General features: G+C 46.2%; 1 protein-coding gene across 6 annotated transcripts in view; it reads left to right on the top strand.

The window, feature by feature from the left end:
• Positions 1-371: 371 nt before the first annotated feature.
• Positions 372-23,587, top strand: part of PTPRO (protein tyrosine phosphatase receptor type O) — a 1,018,456-nt gene continuing 995,240 nt past the window's right edge. For all 6 annotated transcript variants that reach the window (XM_086920999.1, XM_086920983.1, XM_086921017.1 and 3 more), the window contains exon 1: positions 372-592. In XM_086920999.1, coding sequence (XP_086777125.1) covers positions 518-592 — 75 coding nt within the window. In that variant the 5' untranslated portion in view covers positions 372-517. The remainder of the gene's footprint in view (positions 593-23,587) is intronic.

The following is a 23,587-nucleotide window of genomic DNA, read 5'->3' as shown; positions in this document are numbered from 1 at the left end:
AGGCTGTACCAAAAAAAAGTAAATGTGTCTTGTCAGCACACGTGGAAAGTAACTTTTCAAAATGATGCGCAGGGTAGCGGCGGCGTACGGAGATAAGAGATGGGCGATAGACAGCAGGCTCGGGGGAGGGGTGATCTGGCTGCTATGAAACGAGGAGGAGGCTGACAGCCCCGGCGCTCGGAGAGGAATGCAGGGCTCGTTCATTCGCTCTCGGAGCCCAGCAGAGGAGCCCGGCTGCCTCCGTCTGTTGCCGGCTGAGCATGCTTCCAAGAGGGCAGATGGTCCGGAGAGAACCCCTCCCTGCCGCGACGTACCGCCTCTGTTGAGGGAACCCGCGGGCACGCCGCGCCGGAGCGCAGGCATTCACATAACCGCAAAATAAGTGGAAGGCGCGGGATTTATGTGCACCCTGGGAGCCGGGCGCGCGGACCGGCGCAACTGATGCGGCTGCAGCTGCGATTCGCCATTGTTAACATTTGGAGCCGAGCCTGAGCGGAGGGGCTGCCATTTCACGTCAATGCCCCGTTACTGGGAGAAGGGGCGAGGCAGCCCGATGATTTACCCCCTGATATGCCTCCTTCTGTGCATCAAGGTAAGAGGACGGCCCCCCCATTCCCCCTCAGCAGGTTGGATGTCGATTCCTTGGCCCAGCACATATGTGGCAACCAGGGCACGGCAGCTGGGCAGCTGTGTGCCTGCACTGCTTTTGTTTAGATGGTCGTGCGGAGATGCCAGTGTGTGCCACGTCCCTCGTGCCTCTTTGCTATAAATAATAGGAGGTGACATGAAAGGTCGGGTTGTGAGAATGTGCTTCCTCAGGCAGAATGAGGTCACTTTCACCCAGGCTGCCTCTCCGCCGTTTCTGTTGCAAGCAGAGCTTGAAGGCAAATCCGCGTCTATTTCCAGGGCCGTCCCTAAACCCCTCAGTCTCTCTAAATTCATCATTGGGAAGTGTATTGCATGTGCATGCAGTCGGGGTTTGGTATATACATAAAATGTTAAACTCTGTGAGTGCTCAAACCCACGCACGTCGGAACACCGAGGGTGCAATCAAAGCATGAACTTGTTACACCTCACTGCTGACACAACCCTGCCTCCCGGGCATCTGTTCCTATGCAGTCATTGGTGTAGCACTGCCCACACTCAATGAGAACAGGGCGTTATCGTTGTGTTAGGACTGTGCTAGGATTCACAACACATACCTCAAAGGTAAATATAACGGTGTTATTCTAAAACATACATTGAAATTAGATTGATTTGACCTCTGACCTTCCGTTTTTAGGCATATGTGATCAGTGGCCCTCTCATATTCATCCGCTCGCCACAGTGCATTGTTTTCAAATGTTATCGGGCCAGGCTGCGATGTAATTGCACAGTAATGAAGCAGCATTGACATTACGGCAGTGTTCAATATACGGGTCAATCTATAGGCAGACGCCTAGGCGAGGCGATGCGTGCAGCCCGGCTCGGGAGCTGTCCCTTCAGCACGGCCGTGACGCTGACAAGCAGGAAGTGAGCCGCCTGCACTGTATGGAGCATTTGCACGCAAAGGGCTAGCTGTGTACACAGCCTATGGCTTTGTATATCCGAAGACGAATATATTGTTCTACTGTGGTGTTTCTGGGGGCAGCAAGGGAGATGAGTCTCTGTGGATGAATGGATTATTAAACTCGAAGGAGTGTCTGATCAGAAGATGCACTCTGCCCGTAGCCCCGCTTGCAGAGCGCCACATGAAAGCAGGCCATGATAATTCCAGTTGAACAGCTTTGGCCCAGAGCATAACTTTCTGACTCCATGAATATAGGTGAGCGAGGGAGGGTCGCAAGACACAGGCCACAGGGCAGGGTCACTTGAAGTATCCAAAAGCCAATAAGTGCCACGAAGGGATGAGGTTCTGTTATGGTGGATATTACATGTATATTCTTTGCAGGCCTTCCTAATGTGCTGAGTCATGCAAATATCTTTCCACTTAAATTAAAGGGAGTATTGTCTCATTTTAGCCTGGTCACATGCAGAAGACTCAATTAGTTCATACAGTAAAGGGTTTGCCCTGCTCCGTCGAGGCGCTGCTGTTGTTTCGACGAGTTTCTAAAATTTCAATCAATGACTACTGATAATCATGAATGGACAGAACACATATAGGAGGACATCTCAAGCCATTTCGGTAGAGGTCTTACACAGTCATGGGTGTCTGTAAATTCTTTTCAACCTTAAACTATTAATGCACCCAGGGAGTATGCTGAGATCCCACACAACACAATTCTCTGTGAAAGATATGATGCTCATCAGTTGAATTTTTTTTGCCTTATGGGTAGTGGAATGATATGGGCAGCAATCATTTTCGATAGTATATTGTTATGTAGGTTTATCATGGAGAGTGGCATGTTGGAATTGCATTTACTTGGTGGCCTCTCAGGTTTCAGGAGCATAACTATTAGGGCTTCTCTTAGTGAGGGGGGTTGATGGCCCATGTTCTGGAAAACCTCATACATTGCCAATAGGTGCGGCACCAGGTCCTCAGTGTAGGCTTTATAGAATTGAGCAGTCAGGCTGCCTGGGCATGGGGCCTTACCCCCTGCCATATCCCGGATGGCCTGCATGACATTGAATGAGCCAGGTTCCACGTTCTAGATGTGCTCGGGAACCTCAGGTCGATGGTTCTTTTTATCAGTGTGAAAGCGTGCAGGGGAGAGAAATTGTTAGCAGGTCAATCATTTCAGTTCCAATATACTATGACTCCTATGAATTACAGACTCCCAATTAGATTTAGTTAGTTTATTACGAAGCCAAGAACAACCGAACATATAAGCACCTCAAGGTGAGGGTGTAGAAATATATTAGAACTAATACGAAGCCAAATCTACAGAGGAAGTTAAGGCGGAGCAACATGCACAGGATAATTAGTTCAAGGCTGAGGATACAAAAGATGATCGAGCAGTCATCCAGATTCCCCTTCATTGGAAGTTTGTGGGTATAAAGCATTAACCTGCCCCTTCACTACCACTAGCATGACATCCCTACATAGCATTTTCCAAGGAAAGATCTGCTAAGGTGTCAGCGCGTGAAATCTTCCTAAGGAGTCCCTTCACATCATTTGGGTCAAGTAGCACAAAGCTACAGAGCTCTTTCTAAGATGCTCTCTCTTTCAAGGCAAGGCAGAAGTCCCCAGACACTTTCCCTAGTTACAATACATCAATACCTCAAGTAGTATCCCATGATGCTTTGCCGATGACGCCATCCAGGAAGACCACCTCCTCATAGGTAACTTTCAATTCGACAGCGATGCTCCCAAGCTTTGACGAGATGACCTTTATTCCCAGGCTTGCTCCAATGAGAAAGTACAACAGTTCTCCATTATCAGTATCAACGCTCAATGTATCCCCTTCTCCCCAAGTATAACTCCAAAAACAAAGATATTATTCTAACTAATAAGGATTATTCTTCCACGTGAAACAGAAACGGGTGAAAGAACAAATCCAACATGCATATGAAATTCAACTAATCTAATTCGAGAGCTTCCATGGAAAATGCATTTCAGGCCTACAGAAATCGTCCAACATAAGAGAATAGCACAAAATGACATATAAATGAACACTTTTACTGAGCACTTCTAAATTAACACATTACATAAGCATGCCAAATATGTAAATAATTGTCTGCAGCATGTACAAATTCTACATGTTAATGTCTTCAGCTAAACACGTGTATTTAATGTCAATCTTTGCATGCTTACATGAAAATATTCCACACCCCACAATTCACGTTATAACAGTTCACATTCTAATGTCATACATTAATACAACAAAGAAATATATGCGGGTGTAGACTACTCGTGATTATCATGCAGCCCTACAAATGAAATAGTGAAATTTGAGCGCCATCAACATCATCTACTGTGAATGGGATTATCTAGATAGAGCCTGCAATTATTGTCAAGCCAGAGGAGTTGTACCTCGCATACTCCTGAGGCGGAAGCCGGGAGCCGAATTGTTTTAAAATTTGTTATTTCTTGTGTCACGGATTACCTGATTGCTATATTTTTAACCTGCACTCACCCTTCTGGCACCACCAGATCTTGACCTTGAACCGCCTCAACAGCGGAATTATCGCTGTAGCGGAACACCCCTAAAACAAACAAATCCAGTCGCCATTGACGGCGAGGGACGAGGCCACGCCTACCCTTAGGCCACGCCCACACGCCCACCTGAGTATAAAGCGCTGATTGCAAGCGCATTGTACCAGAACCTCGCATACTCCTGAGGCGGAAGCCGGGAGCCGAATTGTTTTAAAATTTGTTATTTCTTGTGTCACGGATTACCTGATTGCTATATTTTTAACCTGCACTCACCCTTCTGGCACCACCAGATCTTGACCTTGAACCGCCTCAACAGCGGAATTATCGCTGTAGCGGAACACCCCTAAAACAAACAAATCCAGTCGCCATTGACGGCGAGGGACGAGGCCACGCCTACCCTTAGGCCACGCCCACACGCCCACCTGAGTATAAAGCGCTGATTGCAAGCGCATTGTACCAGAACCTCGCATACTCCTGAGGCGGAAGCCGGGAGCCGAATTGTTTTAAAATTTGTTATTTCTTGTGTCACGGATTACCTGATTGCTATATTTTTAACCTGCACTCACCCTTCTGGCACCACCAGATCTTGACCTTGAACCGCCTCAACAGCGGAATTATCGCTGTAGCGGAACACCCCTAAAACAAACAAATCCAGTCGCCATTGACGGCGAGGGACGAGGCCACGCCTACCCTTAGGCCACGCCCACACGCCCACCTGAGTATAAAGCGCTGATTGCAAGCGCATTGTACCAGAACCTCACATAATCCTGAGGCGGAAGCCGGGAGCAGAATTGTTTTAAAATGTGTTATTTCTTGTGTCATGGATTACCTGATTGCTATATTTTTAACCTGCACTCACCCTTCTGGCACCACCAGATCTTGACCTTGAACCGCCTCAACAGCGGAATTATCACTGTAGCGGCACACCCCTAAAACAAACAAATCCAGTCGCCATTGATGGCGAGGGACGAGGCCACGCCTACCCTTAGGCCACGCCCACACGCCCACCTGAGTATAAAGCGCTGATTGCAAGCGCATTGTACCAGAACCTCGCATACTCCTGAGGCGGAAGCCGGGAGCCGAATTGTTTTAAAATTTGTTATTTCTTGTGTCACGGATTACCTGATTGCTATATTTTTAACCTGCACTCACCCTTCTGGCACCACCAGATCTTGACCTTGAACCACCTCAACAGCGGAATTATCGCTGTAGCGGAACACCCCTAAAACAAACAAATCCAGTCGCCATTGACGGCGAGGGACGAGGCCACGCCTACCCTTAGGCCACGCCCACACGCCCCTTTTCCACCCCTTAAATAATGTGTAACCACCGGACGCGCAGCGGACGGGCGCAGCGGGCGCGCCTAAGGCAAGCCCGTCTGGGCCCGTCCGGCCCAGACGGCCCTAGGCCCAGACACTATGCCCGATTCTCAAAAGCGCATAACCTATACCCAAGACACGCTTCGAGCTTGGAACACGAATAAACATCCCAAGTGTAAGTACACCCTTAAGGAAGCCATCCCTTTCACAGGCTGCACCCTCTGCAATCCGACGGAGGGAAAGGAACGTGCTCAAGCACTCCGACTCGGCCTTCTGAATTGCAGGTCTCTTGTAAGACACGCTCATGAGATAAATATCCTCGTCCAGAATTCTATGCTGGACATACTGTTTCTGACAGAAACATGGATGACACCGAATAGCGACTTCGACATGGTCAATGCAGTCCCCCCAAGCTATCAAATTTGCTCCTTAAACAGACCGGTCGGCAGAGGCGGTGGACTAGCCATCCTTTACAAAGACTACATCACCTGCAGGATCGACAATGGCAATGTCAAAGACTGTGAAAATTGCAACTTCACTTTCCAGATCTCGCCAGCAATCTCACTGTCGGGACTACTGGTCTACCGACCGCCAGGCCCACTAGGGGAATTCTCCAGCACCTTGATGGATCACATCACACTAAAAGCTATCACTGCTTCTAATTTTCTCCTCCTAGGGGATCTTAACCTTCATTTCCTTGACCCTGCGGATAACGCCGCAGCTAACCTACTAGCAGATCTTGCATCAGTCGACCTACGTCTCCTGAACTCAAAAGCTACCCATGAAGAAGGCCAGCTTTTGGACCCGATCTTTACGAATATTAGGAACTGCAAAACCCAGGATCCTACCCCTCTCCCATGGACAGACCACTTACTGGTCCCCATGCACTGGTACCTACAAATCACCCCGGCTCAAACACAGAAAACCAGGACACTCGGGAGACGGTGGCACAAGCTGGTACCAGAGGAATGGGAAGCTGAGTTAGGAGAATCCATCACGCCTCTCTCCTCGGATCCTAATACGGCGGACAGAGAATTTAATGGTTGGCTTACCCACTCCCTAGACAGTCTTATCCCACTAACCAGCTCCCTTAAACACACCAAAAGGATCAACCCTGCTCCATGGTACACCCCCTCACTGAACGCATTAAGGAAGGAGTGCAAAAGGACAGAACGCATTTGGAGGAAAGAGAAGTCTGTGAAGGAAAAAGACGCTTTTCAGTCTTCCATGAAAGCGTACAAACTAGCACTTCGTAGTGCCAAAAGTGCCTTCTATGAGGAAAAAATAAAGAATTCCTCCTGCTCAGCCAAGGAGACCTTCCTTATCCTTAAAGAGCTCCTTCATGTTCCCGACCCCCCACAAAAACCTATGGACCCCAAAGCAGCGGAAGAAAAATGTATCAATCTAGCCACCTTTTTCGACGAAAAAATTAAAAAAATCCTTGCCTCCCTTCACGCTGCTAAAACAGACACCACTGAAAGAGATAAGGACCTTCCTCCCTTACAGAGGAATTCCTCCGCGAATCCCGATACACCTCACCTGGTTTCCTTCGGCCCGGTCACCATGGAAGAGGTTGCAGCAGCATTTGCTTCAGTCAAGAGTGGCGCCCCCAGTGACCCAGTACCCATAAGATTCCTCAAAAATATCACCCATACTATAGTGCCCCCGCTGACCGCTCTAATCAACACCTCATTAGCCCAAGGTGAAGTTCTTCAGAGCTGGAAGGAGGCGGTCGTGAAAGGACTTCTTAAGAAACCATCACTAGACCCTGAGGATCTATCAAACTATAGACCGATCTCTCTCCTCCCTTGGATTGGTAAGGTCGCGGAGAAACTTGTAAATAAAAAACTGTCTCAGTTCCTGGAAACCAACCATCTCCTTAAGAACTCCCAGACGGGCTTTCGACCAGGTCAGGGCACTGACACCGCTCTCCTTGCAGCAGTGGAGAAGACCAGAGAAATTCTCGATACAGGAGGATCAGTGGCAGTGGTCCTCCTGGACTTGAGCGCGGCCTTCGACACTGTCAGCCACCAGGTCTTAACCCAACGCCTGGAAAACATCGGAGTGAAAGACAAGGCGCTGAAATGGCTCTCGTCCTTTCTCTGCCAATGCTCCTTCCAAGTCTGGGAATGTGAAGGTCGCTCCCCCGCCATCCCCCTCCGGTGTGGTGTGCCACAGGGCTCATCACTAAGCCCCATGTTATTTAACGTGTACATGGCCCCACTGGAGGGGTTGGTCACCCCATTTGGAGTCACTGTCGTCAGTTATGCTGACGATACACAGCTGGTGGTAACTCTATCTCACCCCAAGCAAGAGCCCTCCAACCTTCATGACTGCCTCTCCAACATACATCAATGGATGAGCGACTCAGCCCTGAAATTAAATGGGTCAAAAACGGAGATTCTTCTCCTAGGTCAAAAAACACTGAATCTACCCCCAAACATCTGGCCCGTCTGTCTTGGTGAACCTCCTGCCCCTAAGACGGAAGTTAAGAGTTTGGGAGTATGGTTAGAGAAAGATCTCACCTTCAGAACGCAGGCAAGGAAAACGGCCGGCATTTGTTACGGCCTATTAAGATCATGCAGGAAGGTGCTCCCCCTACTCCCTTTCCATTCCCGGTTACTGCTGATCCAAGGCCTAATTGTGTCCAGGTTGGACTACAGCAACGCCATTTACTTAGGAGCCCCGGAAACCACTCTTCAAATACTACAGAAAACCCAGAATGCCCCTGCCCGGATGCTTACGAACACCCCAGCCAGAACATCGGCAAAACCTGCACTGAAAAAACTGCACTGGCTTCCGATCAGGGAAAGGGTGATATTCAAGGCCCTCTGCCTGGCTCACAAAGTACTCCACAACGCAGGCCCACCAATCCTCAACAACTGTATCACACCCTACAGACCTACTAGAGCGCTTCGATCGGACCATGAAAACCTTATTGTGGTTCCCAGGGTGAAAAAGGCCCGCGCAGGAGGCCGCCGCTTCTCGGTCCACACAGCGAAGCAATGGAACGCGCTCCCCCTGAAACTAAGATCTGAACCAAACCTCCTGCGTTTCAGGAAATCCCTCAAAACCTTACTTTTTCCTTAAATCACTCTCACCCCCGCACTTTCATCCATCAGGAACACAAGGTTTCGCGCTGGGATACTCTTGGGTGACTACGCGCTCTATAAAAACCTAAAATAAATAAATAAATAAATAAACTGTGTCAAGATATTCTGTCAGGGCGTCAGGTGATACATCCTCCTGAGATGCATATAACCTGGATTAGTATTGCAGCATAGTCTGGGTGATTTTGGCTGTTGGAGCTTTCCAGCAGAGTCTGTGGGTGAGACACCAGTTAAGTATGTGGTCAATGGTGCTCCTGATGTCAGGGTCAGTGCCACCAGTGAATGAGTCAATAGCATGCAGGCTAATCATTCATTGTTTTCAATGCAACCGCATATGTTTCTGGAAGTGAGGCAATAATCTATTGGTGAGCAGGCTCCATGGGAGATGGAGGCACAAGTCCATCATCCATGCAATGGTGCTAGCTTATCGTACATCAACCAGGTTGTAATCATCCATGATGGAGCATGTCTGAGCGGCAGCATTGGGATAGTGCCAGCTGGAGGGAGATTTATTCAATAGAGGGTCAAGGACAACATTGAAAACCCCTCCCCATATCACTGCCAAATGACCAAGGGCAACTATCTTGTCCCACACATCCGCAAAGAAGCCCATTGTTTGGGCCATAGATGTAGACAAGCATGAAGCTCTAGTCCAAAAGAAACCTGTGTATTACTATATATCCTTCCTCTGTTTCATCAGGGTCTTATAGTCTGCCACTGGAACCCCTTACACAAAATCACAGACCCCCTACCCTATGCTGGTTATGTAAAGATATGTACCTCCACCATCCAACTGCAGCAAAGTTGCTTTCAGGTGTCCTTAGTAAGGTGAACTTCCTGTAATGAGGCAAAGTCCACCCTGTGCAACCTAAGGTATGCTATCCTCTGCAGCGCCTTCCTTTGCTTATTCAACTCTCAAATGTTCCAGGTCAATACCATGCTAGTAGTCAGGGCAGCCTGGAAGTCAGTATTACTAGCAGTGCAGGTGCAGCTCTATTGGGTTGCCACCCTAATGCACTCGGTTGTCTATAGGGTACAAATGGGATTTACAGGATATCAAGAGAAAGTTCATGCTAATTATGAACAAATTGCAAGTCTCAACATTTCAACCCCCCCATCCTCTTCAAAATCCCCAACTCGTTAAAGAGAACCCTTTTCCACTCGAGTAAGCAAACAAACAAGAGTAGGGAGAATCATCCCCAGGACAGAATAAAGAGGTGGTGGTGTCCCGTCCCGTCACTGGGACAGGTGGCCCGAAGAGGGCGTATCAAGGGCTGCAGTGTAGGAACTCAGTCTTTATTGTTGAGATGGCTGCCTTGGTCTGGGTCAGTTTGCAAGGCCATGTCAGGAAGCCTATGGGACTGTCTGCAGCACAACTTCATAACTGATTCGGGATCCGTAAAGAAGTGAGTTTTGCCATTGAAGGTGATACAAAGCTTGTTCAGGTAGAGGAGTGCATAGTAGACACCCAACCTCATAAAGAGGTGATTGGCAGGAAGAAACTCCCTGTGGGCAGAATGCACCACCAGGTGAAAGTCCGCGTATATGGATATTTTTTTGCTCTGATATTGACTCTTACCCTTTTTTCTTGTGAGGCACATGCTAGTGTCCCTGTGTCTGTACAGAAGTAAGCGTACTATAATGGTGTGTGCGGGCATGCCCAGTATGTGATGTGGCCCCAAGTAGCGATGCTTGTGCGCCACTGAAGGCATGGTGGTAAAGTTGTCACCAAATAGGGTGAAGGAGAGTCTCCTTATAAGTCTCTGTGGTGGTCATGACAGGGGATTCTGAGATGCCAAGCACTCTGATGTTATTGTACTTTGAGTGCACCTCCAGATCATCATTGTTTGCCTTGATGACCGCCAGCACCTTCTTCAATTGTAAAAGTTGCTCCGCGTGCATTGCTGCTCCATCTTTCAAGTCTGAAACACATTGTTCTAGTTGGTCAAGGCACTCGTCGTGGCTGTCAAGGGGATTGTCCATGTCATCAAGCCATCTGGTCAGCAGCTGGTCAGCATATCTATTTTGGAGTCAATAGTCTTGAGGCCATTTCCCACCTCTGCATTCTTTAACATCTAGGGTGGCAGGTGAGCTTGCAGCAGCACCATCATGAGTGGGCTCTTTCCAGTAGTAACCTCCTCTGTGCCTTTCAAAATGTTCCGTTTGTCTAATACCAGCTTGGGCTTATGTTTATTTGGCTTTCTCATCTGTTCAGGCATAAAAGCGTATTACTACCGTGGCTGATCCCTCTCAATGCACATTGTAGATGGTTGTTGTCTGGCAATGGGCAGAAATGCTGCCAAAGTGGTGTAGTAGTGAAGGGGAAGGACCACAAGTTAAGGCTTGTGGTCCTTCCCCTTCACTACTACACCACTTTGGCTGTATTAATGCAGAGGCCCAGCCACTCCGAAGTCCACCATGGGCACATGAGGAAGCCTCCCTGGACCAGTCTGCCTTGGAGTCCTCCCATCCAGGGGACCCAACCCAGCTTAGCATGGTCACGGGGTCTCATCTCGCCTCAAGCCCTCCAATGAGAGTAGACACGCTACAGCCTGGTCAGGTGGGGGTGGGCAGACATCTGATATTGGGCCACCTGGCCACACAGACTCAGGGGAGGGGAGCCTGCGTCACCCAGGAACTCAGCAGTGAGCAACTAGTGGTCACCTGGCCAACACTGCTGCCACCGGGGAGTAAAGGATCAAGTCCCAGTCTCTGAAGGAGCTGCAGGAGCCCTTCTCCATGGTTGCGCCTGCCCCTGCCTACAGTGAGGTTCCCAGGATAATAGACAATCCCTGTACTATGTCAGTTCATGCCAAAGCACCATCCAGGCAGCAGAGAGCTTAATTGCCTGTCTCAGAAGTGGCCCAGTCAGACTTCCACAGTGCCGCACAGCACCTCCTCATCCCAGGAGCTACAAGGTAAATTGCCAAGTCTCTAAGGGCCATAGATCACACCCACTGTAAGCCGATCCAGGTCCCAGCACCAAACAGTGCGGATGGCACCTCTTTGTGAAGGATCAATGACAGATTTCTTCTCTGGGCCAGGGGAGCCTCATACAGTGGCAGCCATCTTGTGGCCAGGCTCTCTGGCACCCCTGCCGGAAAGTAATTGTTAGAATGGGGAAATCGTAAATCAGAATTTAAGGTCTTGGCAAAACACAAGGTGGCATACGGGGCATAATGTACATCTCCTGATCTTTCAAATAAACTAGTTCAATGTATTTCCAACCTTAAAATGTGTGTAGGCCATAGAGGAAATGGATTAACTGCCAACCTTAATGATCAACACAGTATGGTAGTCTGAGGGGATCTTGATAGGCCTGGGTGGAGTTCGCAGAGTTTCGCTATGCAGAACTCAGCAAACTGACCAACTAAATCTACTGCGCTACACAGATTTCCACAAGTGGTGGAGTGCCTTAGGTCGTGAGGGAAGGTTGGTTTATTAATTTTGTACATTATACATCCCTTCTGTGCTCTAAACTTAGTAGATTATTAGTACATTACATCCCCCTAAAATTAGACCAACCACAGCACACTTTAAAATTGATGCTGACCTTGGACCAACTTGTGATGCTTAGATGATCCTTTTGCATTTTGTTGCTTCTGTTTAAGATCACAACTGACACTTTTTTGGGAAATTCAATTAGACCAGCTGTTCCGCGCCACCGTCTGTGGCGCCTCGCATGAGGGGTAGGTTTTACACCCTGGCTGCTCGTAACTGAGGTACCTTACCTTTCGAACAGCCCCACGGGAACAGACTGCGGGGCCCTGTACTTTTACTCTTAGGTTCTTCCCCCCCCAGAGCAGGACCTATGGGCCTGCTCCCTGATTGACCCAGTGAGGTTGTATCTTTTTTCTTTCTTTGTTGTTTACTTTACTCTCACTGTGTAGTACCTAATACCCGAGGTCCTGAAGAATTGCCAGTCAGGCAAGAAACATGTCGACCTTTTTAGAGGGTTGAGTCAGCCCACTGTAGACTAAACAGTTCCTTCCTCCCCTCCCACCTTTTTAACTACGGGAGTCAGCCACGTTAATAAAGTCCCTTGTGGACTGACTCACCTTCTTTTAATCTCACCATCCCCTCACGACTACACCTTCACCAGACCCCCTACACGCACTCAAACCATTGGCTGGAACAACAGATCTCCATCAAAGAGCGTCTACGGCGCCCGTCAGACATTGCAGCGCCAGTCTGACGAGGAGCAGGAGACCAATGATGAAGCATGACACCTAGGTTTCTGGGTGTGTCAGGTCTTCTAGTTCCAAAAAGGGAACACCTCGTTCCCTGCTTTCGTTCTACCTCCATACCCTGCACATACTTCCTTAACTTTCCCTGGGGAACTTTGTATTTTTTTGCTTCATAGTTGACTGGACATATACTCAGGACCCCGTTATATATTGTCCACCATTGGTTCCCAAATTTGTACCGAAATTCAAATAGTTGTCATGCTTTATCTTGTCTAATAATTTGCTAAATAATATACGGTACAACGGTGAAAAACCTAATAATGATGAATGATAGAATATTGTAGATTTTTTAAGTTTGTGTTTACTGCTGAGCAGGTGTTTGGTGTTGTGTAAACGTGTTTGACTTTTAGTGAACATTTCATTAAACTTTAATATTGCAAATGCTCTTTAAAATATGGCAGTCTACTGTCTACATTCAAAGATTATGATAAACAGTGCTATAAAAATCAGTTATAGGCACAGTCATGTGTTTCCCTTACATGAGATTTGAAATGTAAGGCCAATGTTCTTTAATAACTTTAAGGCACTTGATCTAGATTTCCCACTCAAGTATGATCTCAGGGAATAAGACTCTATACTTCTGTTTAACTCAACAATGAGGAGTGCTTATACATATGATATCTGAAACGATCATATTCATTCCTTTTTTACCAACTCAAAGGGCTAGTCGACTGTGTATGTTTTATCATTATTACTAGAGGGGACAATGCCAAATATTGATATTAGAAGAGTAATTTAGCGCCTACTCTGGTTTTTGAACAACTGTAGAAAGTTCAAAATGATAGAGTTGGAAAAGATGTCAATTTGAAATGTAGTGTTTAAATTAGCTTAGACTAGAGATCGTCCTCTAGGACAACCTATATCCAAATGCCGCAATGAATAGCACCCCTGTCGCACTATTTGCTCTGCGAGCGAAGAAATATGTAGAAAGATCTGATGTCCAGTTAGAGTAAACTAAGTAAATGGGTTTGTAAAACTCACTGTGATTGTCTTGATGAAAATGTAGAAGCTGGTGTCTTACTAACATCTAATAATGTCTGTTCTCTTGTCTACATTTATGACATTGAAATATGAAATACTTTGCACATTGAGGGATCCCCAAGCTATTCTCACTCAATTATCTGTTCCAAACTGTTCATTGGTTTGATCATTTAAATGACATTGACCTTTTGTCTTTGTGGAAAAACCCACATACTTGCCATCACTTTTAAGAGGGTCTCTATAGGGTAAAGCATGTGGCTGTTTGATAATATTCACAAGGAATTCTGATATGTCTGATGTAGCATGACAACAGATATTCTTGAAGTTTAGGTTGGCTAGCTGAACATAATTTCTAATTCTGCTCTGGGAAGGTAGGGAAGGTGGTTACTGGAGCTAACTAAAGCATTATTTTGGGAGAAGACCAATTTTGCACTGCCGTAGGATTTGGAGAGAGTTATGCTGTTAATGATAGATTTATACCTTTTCAAGAGTCAAGTCCCAGTTGTTTGGAAAGTAACTTACAACCGGGAATTTAAGAGCAGACCTAGGGTGTTTTACAACTGGAGAGCCACACATCATGGTGATAGATAGTCCAATGGGGGGAACATCCTTTACAACGAAATTCTAACAATGCGGTACCATTACAACGCAGGTTTTACAACGAAAGTCGTTACAACGACTTTTGCTGGAGGGCGCTCTAGGATAGGGAATAGTTTAATTTACTATCAAACACCTTCCCTACTATCCACAGGGACTGGAGTTGGAAAAGTAAATTAAACTATTCACTATCCAGCGCCCCCCAACGCAAGTCGTTGTAACGACTTGCGTTGTAAAACCTGCGTTGTAACGGTACGCGTGGTAATACCACGCGTTGTACCATCATACATCCGTACAATGGTGGTTATTGGAGAAAAGGTGACTCTACACAGAGTGGATGACCTGCTATTGACGTTTCTTAACAAGTCTATAGCGAATACGCACACGTGCTGGATTTGAAGACACAAGGTTAGAAAAAAGGAACAGTTGTTAATAGCAAGAAATCCACAGACAAACAATGAGAAGACTACTAAACAAGGAGGAAACAGTTACTTCCTTGATAAACCCAGTTCCCCCATGCTGAGGGGAGTGGTATACTTGCTTCTTTTCCTTTTTATAAAGTCTTATATTTCTCCAAGCCAATGCAAAAAAAAGAAAACTTTAAATGAAAACAATTAGACAGCATAGTGAAAGCCTACTAAGAGCTCTATCAGCATTGCGGACGGCAGGCTCCAAGAAAAGCATCTAAAAGGTAGCAACAATGGACTAATCTGATTAGGTAACTCTTGGGAGGCTTTCATAGGAACTACCCAAAGAAGGACAAGGAGACCCAATTCACTTTAATTTCTGGAAGACCTACAACCACCTGGTGCCTCTTATCTAGAAGTCCCTCAGGGTTTGGCATCAGCATCTAGATACACCCAGACAAACAGCTAAACTCACAGATGGAAAGTGGTTCATTCTGAGAAGTACAGGAGAGGGTCTGCCTTCAGCTAGGCCCGTAAAAGCAAAGTGAGTGCAAATTGGAATAGTGAATAAGGGGAGTCATTCTACCCGTTGAACAAAAGCCTGAATAAATGGTGTTGTATTCACAAAGTGGACGCACAGGCTGGAATGAGATTCTTGCCTATGGAGATGAAGAATTGGTAAGAAAAGGACGTAGTTGATTAAAAAAGGGACATGGGGAAATGATTGGTACTCCCGGTGAAAAAGAGTCTGACAAATAGCTGAGGGTAGAGACTGGCTGTAAACTCCAGGAGAAGAGAGGGATTATAGCCCTAAGAGAATCAGTTCAATTTGTAAAGTCACAATGCAGTGGCAAGGGATTATCGAGCATTTTATGCATTTCTTGATGCAGTGTTAAACTTGACTTTGCTGTTTATCTGCAAGTAGAAGGCCTTTTGGTTTGCAATACTTTCTTGAACCAACATTGCCAAAGTCAGTAGGTCTGGTTGTATATTGCTAACACATTCAACCACAAATGCACGGAGACAATGTGTAAGCTGTCTCTGTGCAACGTTCTTCTTTCTGTATCTTCTATGTCATTGCTCTATTATTTATTGATAGACCTGGCATCCTTGGCGTTGTTTCCCCCTATCTTTTTGCCTCAACCTCCTGTATTTTTCATGCTGTGCTGGATTTAGTTTTTTCTGATTTAGATGCTTTGGGCACTTTGCCACTGCTGATAAGTGTCAAAGTGCAAGTGCTCCCTATATAAATTGGTATTGTGATTGGTTATCCATGGTTGGCATATTTGTATTAGCAAGAAGTCCCTAGTAAAGTGCACTGAGAGTGCCAGGGCTGGTGATTCAAATGCTACTAGTGGGCATGCAGCACTGATAGTGCCACCCACATGAGTGGCCCTAAAATGGTGTCTCAGGCCTGCCGCCACAGTGCCTATGTGCAGTCTGTGAACTGCCATGTCCTCCCGGTCAGTGTCCCCACTGACCAGGCCTAACCCTTCCCTTTCTGTGCACATTGGTCACCCCTATGGAAGGCCCAAGGTACCCCCTTGGGCAGGGTGCAGTGGATGTGAAAGGTAGAGCATGTACTAGTGCAGGTGACATGCTCTGGTAGTGAATTACAGCCATTTTACTTTTTCCCTATTGTAAGGATATCTTGCCCCATAGGCTATCATGGGGAATGCTGGCTACAGTGGCTACCAGCATATCTTCCCATAGGAGCAAGATAGGACATAAAAGTCTGGTATGCCTGAACTCAGAATTTAATAACACATTTTTTAGGAAAGGTGTTTTTTAAATCCTGTGTTTGAGAACAGCACTTTTATAAATTGGCTTTTCTCTTGTCTGACCTTTCTGTGTGCCTTCGCCTGTTTGTGAATTGACTGTCTGGTTTGTGAGTAGTGACAGGGGCTGGGTGGCACCCAAAGGCTGATTGGGCCATCCCTGAGCTGAATAGCTCCATCTGCATCTAGAGTGGTGGGAGGGGATAGCACCTGGGCCTGAATAGGGGTGGGCCTGCCTTCCACAATGCTGGCTCCACCTCCTGCTGGGTGGCTGGCGACCCTGCCCCTCTCTCTGAAAGGAAAGGAGAGGCCAGTAAAACAAAGTGCTCAAGGAACACCCAGAACTGGTTCAGAAAGAGCTCAGAGCACTCCTGCACAAAGGGAACAAATACTTTTAGGGGTATAAGTACAGGACCCCTGACTACAGAAGATTAGATCATCCTGGAATCAAGAAGGAACCTCTGCCAAGGAGAAATCTGGAAGACTTAAGAAGGAAAACTGTCCTGCTGTTGCTTTGCTGGACTGACCTGCAGTTGCTTTGCTGCCAAGGAGAGGGGAAGGACTTTGTTGTTGCTTTGTCCCCTTGCTTGAAGAGATCTCCAAGAGCCTGTTGTGAGCTGGCCTCCTGTTAAGAAGTCCCAGGAACAAAACAACTTCACCCCCAGCTTTCCCTGAACTCTGCTGAGAGAGTTCTGCCCTTACTGAGTGCTGTATCTGACTGAGAACCATCTGGAAGTTGTGGCCTGCTGTTTGAAAAGCTGGAGAACAAGAAACCAAGACTATCTGCAAATTTTCACGCATCGCTTACTTGTGGAGCACATCCCCGTCAGTGCGAGGAAATTCCCGCCGCTGCGAAGGTCAAGATCATCGCAGCGCCTGTTGCCACAGCAAGAACTGACGCATCCTTTGCTTGCGGAACGCTGCGCTCCGGTGCGGGAAAAGTACCATTGCTGCAAATATCATCGCAGAGCCTGTCGTCGCTGAGTGAGATCGCCGCACCGCTTGCTGGCGGACCTCATTACCTCATTACCTCACTGCGAACATCATCGCAGAGCCATCGATTTGAGGGGCCGCGAGAGGAGAAGATCACCGCTGCGCCACCACACCTGAGATCGTTGCCATCCCGAAGATCGTCGTATCGTGCCTTTGCGAGACGCTCCCTACTGAACCTACACACCGGAATCCATACACGCTATCGCCTCCCTTCTCATACAGACCAAATTCGTCGCAACATGCCCGCTGCGTCCAGCTGGGTTGTTGCATTGCCTCCCCAGGGTCTCAGGAGTGACGCATCGCTTGTTTTCCACTGCACCAGCTTCTGTTTTGGAACTTTGTCGTATCTAAAGGTACTGTTGGCTAAACGTGACGCAGCTGTGAACTATTCTAACACAATTTTGGATTATTTTGATGCAACCATTAAGAACTCTTTCATATCTTGAACTGTGTATGTTGGATTTTTGTTGTTTTGGTCCTGTTTAGCTTAGAGTAAATACTTCTATTTTTCTAAACTCTTGTGGAGTCCATTTGTGGTGTTTTCACTGTGTTACTGTGAGTGTTTGTACAAATACTTTACACATTGCCTTTGATAAGCCTGACTACTTGTGCCTAGCTACCAAGGGGGTGAGCTAGGGTTATCTAAAGAGTGTATCCTCCTTACCCCGACTAGAAGCAAGGGTCCCTATTTGGACAGTGGTACCTACCTCTGCCAACTAGAGACCCCCAGTTCTAACATTTATTTTTCAAGTGTTGAATGGCACAAACACCACAAGCGTAGGGAAAAAAAGCAGCAGCTCTACAATCTTGGGGTATAAGGCACAGTGCACAGACATAGGAGGCAAAGAATGGGATAAGTTACACCAAGGCATTTCACAAATTGTCAAAGCATACATGTAATTACATGTGTCAACACATAAGAGCCAAACTTCAGCACATTAAAGTCAGAACTGTTGGGTTTGCAAATCCTTGTTTTCAGTGTGTTTGAGGTCTCGTGATTTAAAAATTTACGTTTCTAGTTTAGCATAGGGAGGATGTGTTATGGTCAGTATTTTAAAGGTAATCAAGGAGTGGTATGATGGATCCAGTTTGAGAAGGATTCATATATGATCATGAAAATAAGGTCTGGGGTATTGCCCTTACTGTGGACAGAGGCGGTACAATACTGTAGTATGGTGTTGTCCAATAGGAAGGATTTAATGAGGGTTGTGTGGGTGACTTTGTGTTAGAAATGGGTGTCTCTAGTTGGCAGAAGTAGGTATCTTTGTCCAAATAGGGACCCTTGCTTCTAGTCAGGGTAAGGGGGATACACACTTTAGATAACCTCTGCTCACCTCCTTGGTAGCTTGGCACAAACAGACAGGCTTATCCCAAAGACAATGTGCAAAGTATTTGTACCAACACTCACAGTAACACAGTGAAAACAACACAAATGGACATCACAGAAGTTTAGAAAAATTTAATATCTTTATCTAAACTAAACAAGACCAAACAACAAAAATCCAACATACAGAACTCAGTTGAAAGGTTGTTCCAAAAATAAACTTGTAGATGATCAAATGCAACACTTTACTCACAAAGTACCTAGGATGCGTAACATAAAACAAACAAAAGGGTCACAAGAAGGCGATGTGTCAATTCTTCCTGCGCTCTGGTTCCAATGCGATAAGATGGTGCTTTGATGCGTTGCGATGATCCGGTCCCATGCGAGCAAATGGCGCAGTCACTGCAACAATGTAGAGGTGACCCGAGCACGCACAACAGCTGTGCAGTGAACTCAGTGACTTTCTGAGCCATGACAGGCCATGCGACATGCTTTACCGGTGATGCGACGACACCCTCGGTTACTGCAGCACGCTTCTCAGGTGTTGCAGCGGCGATCAGCAGCAGTGCGCCCCCTCAGCGATGCAGTGGCCATGTGACACGCTTCTCCGGTGATGTGACGGCAATCAGCAGCGCCTCACTTCCTCAGTGATGCGACGGCCTTGCGACACGCTTCTCAGGTGATGCGACGGATCCCTCTGTGCGGCGGCACCCTCCTCCGGTGATGCAACGGCCAACAGCGGCAGCCACAACACCCTTCCTCGATGACGCAACAGCGGCTGCTGCGGCGGCACCACGCTTCTCTTGTTGCGTCGGGCTTCCAGCTCACTTCAGGCCTCACACACAGTTACAGGCCCACCTGGCTACCAGCAAGGAAGTTCAGGGAAGCTGGGGGTGAAGTCATTTTGTGCCTGGGACTTCAGAAAAAGGAGGCCAGCTCTTCTCAGGCCCTTGGAGAATTTTCGTCAGAGGGACACAGCACACAGCAAAGCCGTTCTTCAAGGAGGGAACACAGCACACAACAAAGTCCTTTAGTCCTCTCTTCGGGTAGAGACAGCAAACTGCAGGCCAACCCCAGACACACAGCAATGGCAGTACTTCTCCTCAGTCTCTTCAGTTCATCTTCTTTGGTAGGGATTCCTTTTGATCATGAAGTAGTCTTGGAAACCTTTATATCCCTGTGTTTCCACAACAGGAGGCCAGCTCTTCTCAGGCCCTTGGAGAATTTTCATCAGAGGGACACAGCACACAGCAAAGTCCTTCTTCAAGCAGGTGAAACATCACACAGCAAAGTCCTTCTCCTCTCTTTGGCAGAAATAGCAACTGCAGGCCAACCCCAGACACACAGCAAGGGCAGTACTTCTCCTTCGGCTCTTCAGCTTTTCTCCTTAGCAAAGGTTCCTCCTTGGTCCCTTTCAGGGGTTTCAGCTCTCATATGTATACCCCAAAAATCTTTGTTTTGTATGTGTGAGGGGTCCTAGACCCAGTCCAAACCATTTCTTGGTGCACTCTGTCAGTGCACAACTTCTTCCTTTGTCAGTGTGGGCCAGGGTCATCAGACGCACCACAGGAGGTGGAGCCAGCATTGTGGAAGGCAGGCACAGCCCTATTCAGGCCCAGGTGCTACTCCCCCCACCACTCTACATGCAGATAGGTCTATTCAGCCTAGTGCTGACTCATCCAGACTCCTGGAGCCACCCAAGCCCCTGTCACTCTCAAACTAGACAGTCATTCTACAAACAGGCCGAGGCACATAGAAAGGTTGAACAAGAAAATATCCACTTTCTAAAAGTGCTATTTTCAAACACTTGAATTCAAAAGCCATCCTTCCTACAAGATGTGTTATTAAATTCTGAGTTCAGGGGTACCAGATTTCTTGCTTCTATGTGAAAATATGCAGGTAAACATTTTACACACCATTCCCCATTCTGTTCTCTAGGCAAGATAGCCTTTCAATAGTGAAAAGATAAATTGGCAGTATTTCACTATCAGGGCATGTTACCCACACTAGTACATGTCCTACCTTTTACATACACTGCACCCTGCCCGGGGGGTACCTTGGGCCTGCCATAGGGGTTTCCCAGGTGTAAGAAAAGGGAAGGGTAAGGCCTGGCAAGTGGGTACTCTGGCCAGGTCGACATGGCAGTTAGCAAACTGCGTTCAGGCACTGCGGTGGCAGGCCTGAGACCTCTTTTCAGCACTGTTCATGAGGGTGGCACAATCAGTGCTGCAAGCCCACTAGTAGCATTTGAATTACTCGTCCTCAGTGCACTCAGTGCACTTTACTAGGGACCTACAGGTAAAACAAATAAGTCAATCTTAGATAACCAATCACAATTACAATTTACTCAGAGAGCATATGCGCTTTAGAACTGATCAGCAGTGGTAAAATGCCTAGCGTCCTATAACCAACATCCACAAATCAGAAAAAACAAGGGAGGAAGAAAAAAAAAATGGTTGGGGATAATCCTGCAAAAAGGGCCATTTCCAACACTTTGTCATTTTAATTGTGAAGGATGAAATCTCTCACGAATATCTGATCAATAGAGAAATTACTTTGATCACTGCTATAATTAAGAAATCTATCAAAAATTCTCTTTTTGTTACCATTCCTATAGGATAAGATATTCAGCTTCAATCGTCTGAGTATTAAGTTTATAATCTCCCAGGTGAGGAATTGGAATGTGGAGAGTGTGATTGAAGTAATCTGTTTGCAATTAATGGACTTCTTTGGACAAAAGCAATTCTGCTGACCTACAGTTCAAGATGGCAGCCTTGCTTTTATGTGTTGGAGATGGGGTTTAGACGAGGTGATTCATTTGACGTTCTTTCGGAAGATAGATCTTTCATTGTGTTTAGAACATCTGGTTCTGGATAATGCTGTAATGCTTTAGTAAGTGATCCTCAGGGATTCATGTGTGTTGTACAGACTGCAGGTAATGTGAATGAATTAATGCTTCAAAACATTAAGATTTTTGTGTAAGTCCAGCTCTTTAGGAGTAGGCGTTGAGTGGGGAGTAAAGGGGTGGGCATTAAGCAATGCAGTGGCTGAAGGAGAGTGTGGTTGGCAAACTTTGTTGAATCATTTTATGTAGGCCATCAAATTTCAGTTCAATGTCAAACAGTTCATTGTTAAGAGTAGCTAGGAAATTTGTGCCCTGAGCAGCAGTTATTTTCTGCAATGACATTTGAGGTGTGGAATCATACCTCTCATACAATTCAAGAAGAGAGTCAGTCTGTGACTTTTGCTCTGATGTGAGTGGACTAGGCCAGAAGAACGGTAGGCAGATGGAGCAAGTCTTGATGGGTGGGTGTGGCTAACAGAGGAGCTGTGGGTTTTGTCCTTTAGAGTATTCTAATCTGTGTCCTTATAGGATTAGCTTTGTTTCAGGTATGGTACAGTCGACATTGATTTATGTCTGGTTGATGCCTGCCTCATTCCCCAGGGGTTGGCTGGGTAATAAAGAGTATATGGTGAAGTGGAAGAGAGTGGGCTAGTGGCATTGTATTCAGGGATATATGGTAGGCATATCATCAGATTTAAAATCAATGTTTACATCCCTAACTATGGCAGAAACTTTTAGGACATCAAACAGTGTAGTAAACTGAAGGTATAGAGGTTTATATATGAGAACTCACTCACATTCATACCATTCTAATCCAGGGTGATATATAATTTGTATTTCCAGTTATGGTATGCTTAGATAGTAACTGTTTTCCTGAAAGGATTTTGGAGCATAGAAAACTAATACAGGAGAGCAGGTCTCTAGTAAAAAAAGAAATTATTCATGGCTGTGCTTTGGTGTTATTTCAGGATAGTTTTGATTGGAAATTGGGAATCACTGAGGAATTGTTACATGCATTCCAGAGTCAGATCTAACACTTAGCTCACTTGGTTATAGGTTTGTTAAGTTCACAAAAAAGTGAAGAATACTGATCATGAGAATCACAATAAATATGAGGTGACTGCAATATGCAAACATGTGGTATGATTCATGCAAAGACAAATTGTGTTGGCAAAGTCTCACTTTACAAGTAAAAGGTGTGTGTGTATGTAAGTATGAACTCATATTTTGCCAACGGGGCATTGAGGTGCCGGTACACGTGTTATGCAATATCAGCATAATGTGACAAATATTTAGGAACTCAAATTTGACTTATTTCCAAAATCTTATTTTGATGCACAAATCACTTAAAGTGCAAAATCATCCTTGTTGCAAAGTAAGCACTGTCGTGGTATAATATAAATGAGAAATGTCACATTTGTGTGCAAAACCCACCACAGAGCAACATCAGGACTGTGGAATCCCTTCTAAGAGTACAGATCATGTTAGCAGTGAACACAAATGTACTTTTTGCGCAACATCAATAGAAGTATGAAACACTTGTAAAAATAAAAAAACATTAAAAATGCAAAAAACACCTTTCTGTGCAAAATCTCTTTTAGGTGCAAAGTTACGTTTGAGTGAACATCGCCAGTGATTAAGTTTCACCAGCAATTTGGAAGCAATTACAGGATGTACATGCACCTCAGTTGAAGCCCATATATGATTTGCTGGACCATTTATTCGCAGCAGTGGGGAATACTTTGCAGGCAGATGAATAACAATTGTATTAGCTAATATCCATAGCTGAGACTAAAATATTCATTTTAACTGATGCAAAATGCAAATGACACTGTGTTAGGGTTAGTGGCTGATGGAGTCTTACAGTAAAAATTAATGACTGAAGGTGGCAAATACCGTGAGCTGTGATAC

Source organism: Lissotriton vulgaris, chromosome 1_1, assembly GCF_964263255.1.
Source record: "Lissotriton vulgaris chromosome 1_1, aLisVul1.2, whole genome shotgun sequence".
NCBI classification, from domain to species: Eukaryota; Metazoa; Chordata; class Amphibia; order Caudata; family Salamandridae; genus Lissotriton; species Lissotriton vulgaris.
This window is presented reverse-complemented; position numbering and strand designations above follow the sequence as displayed.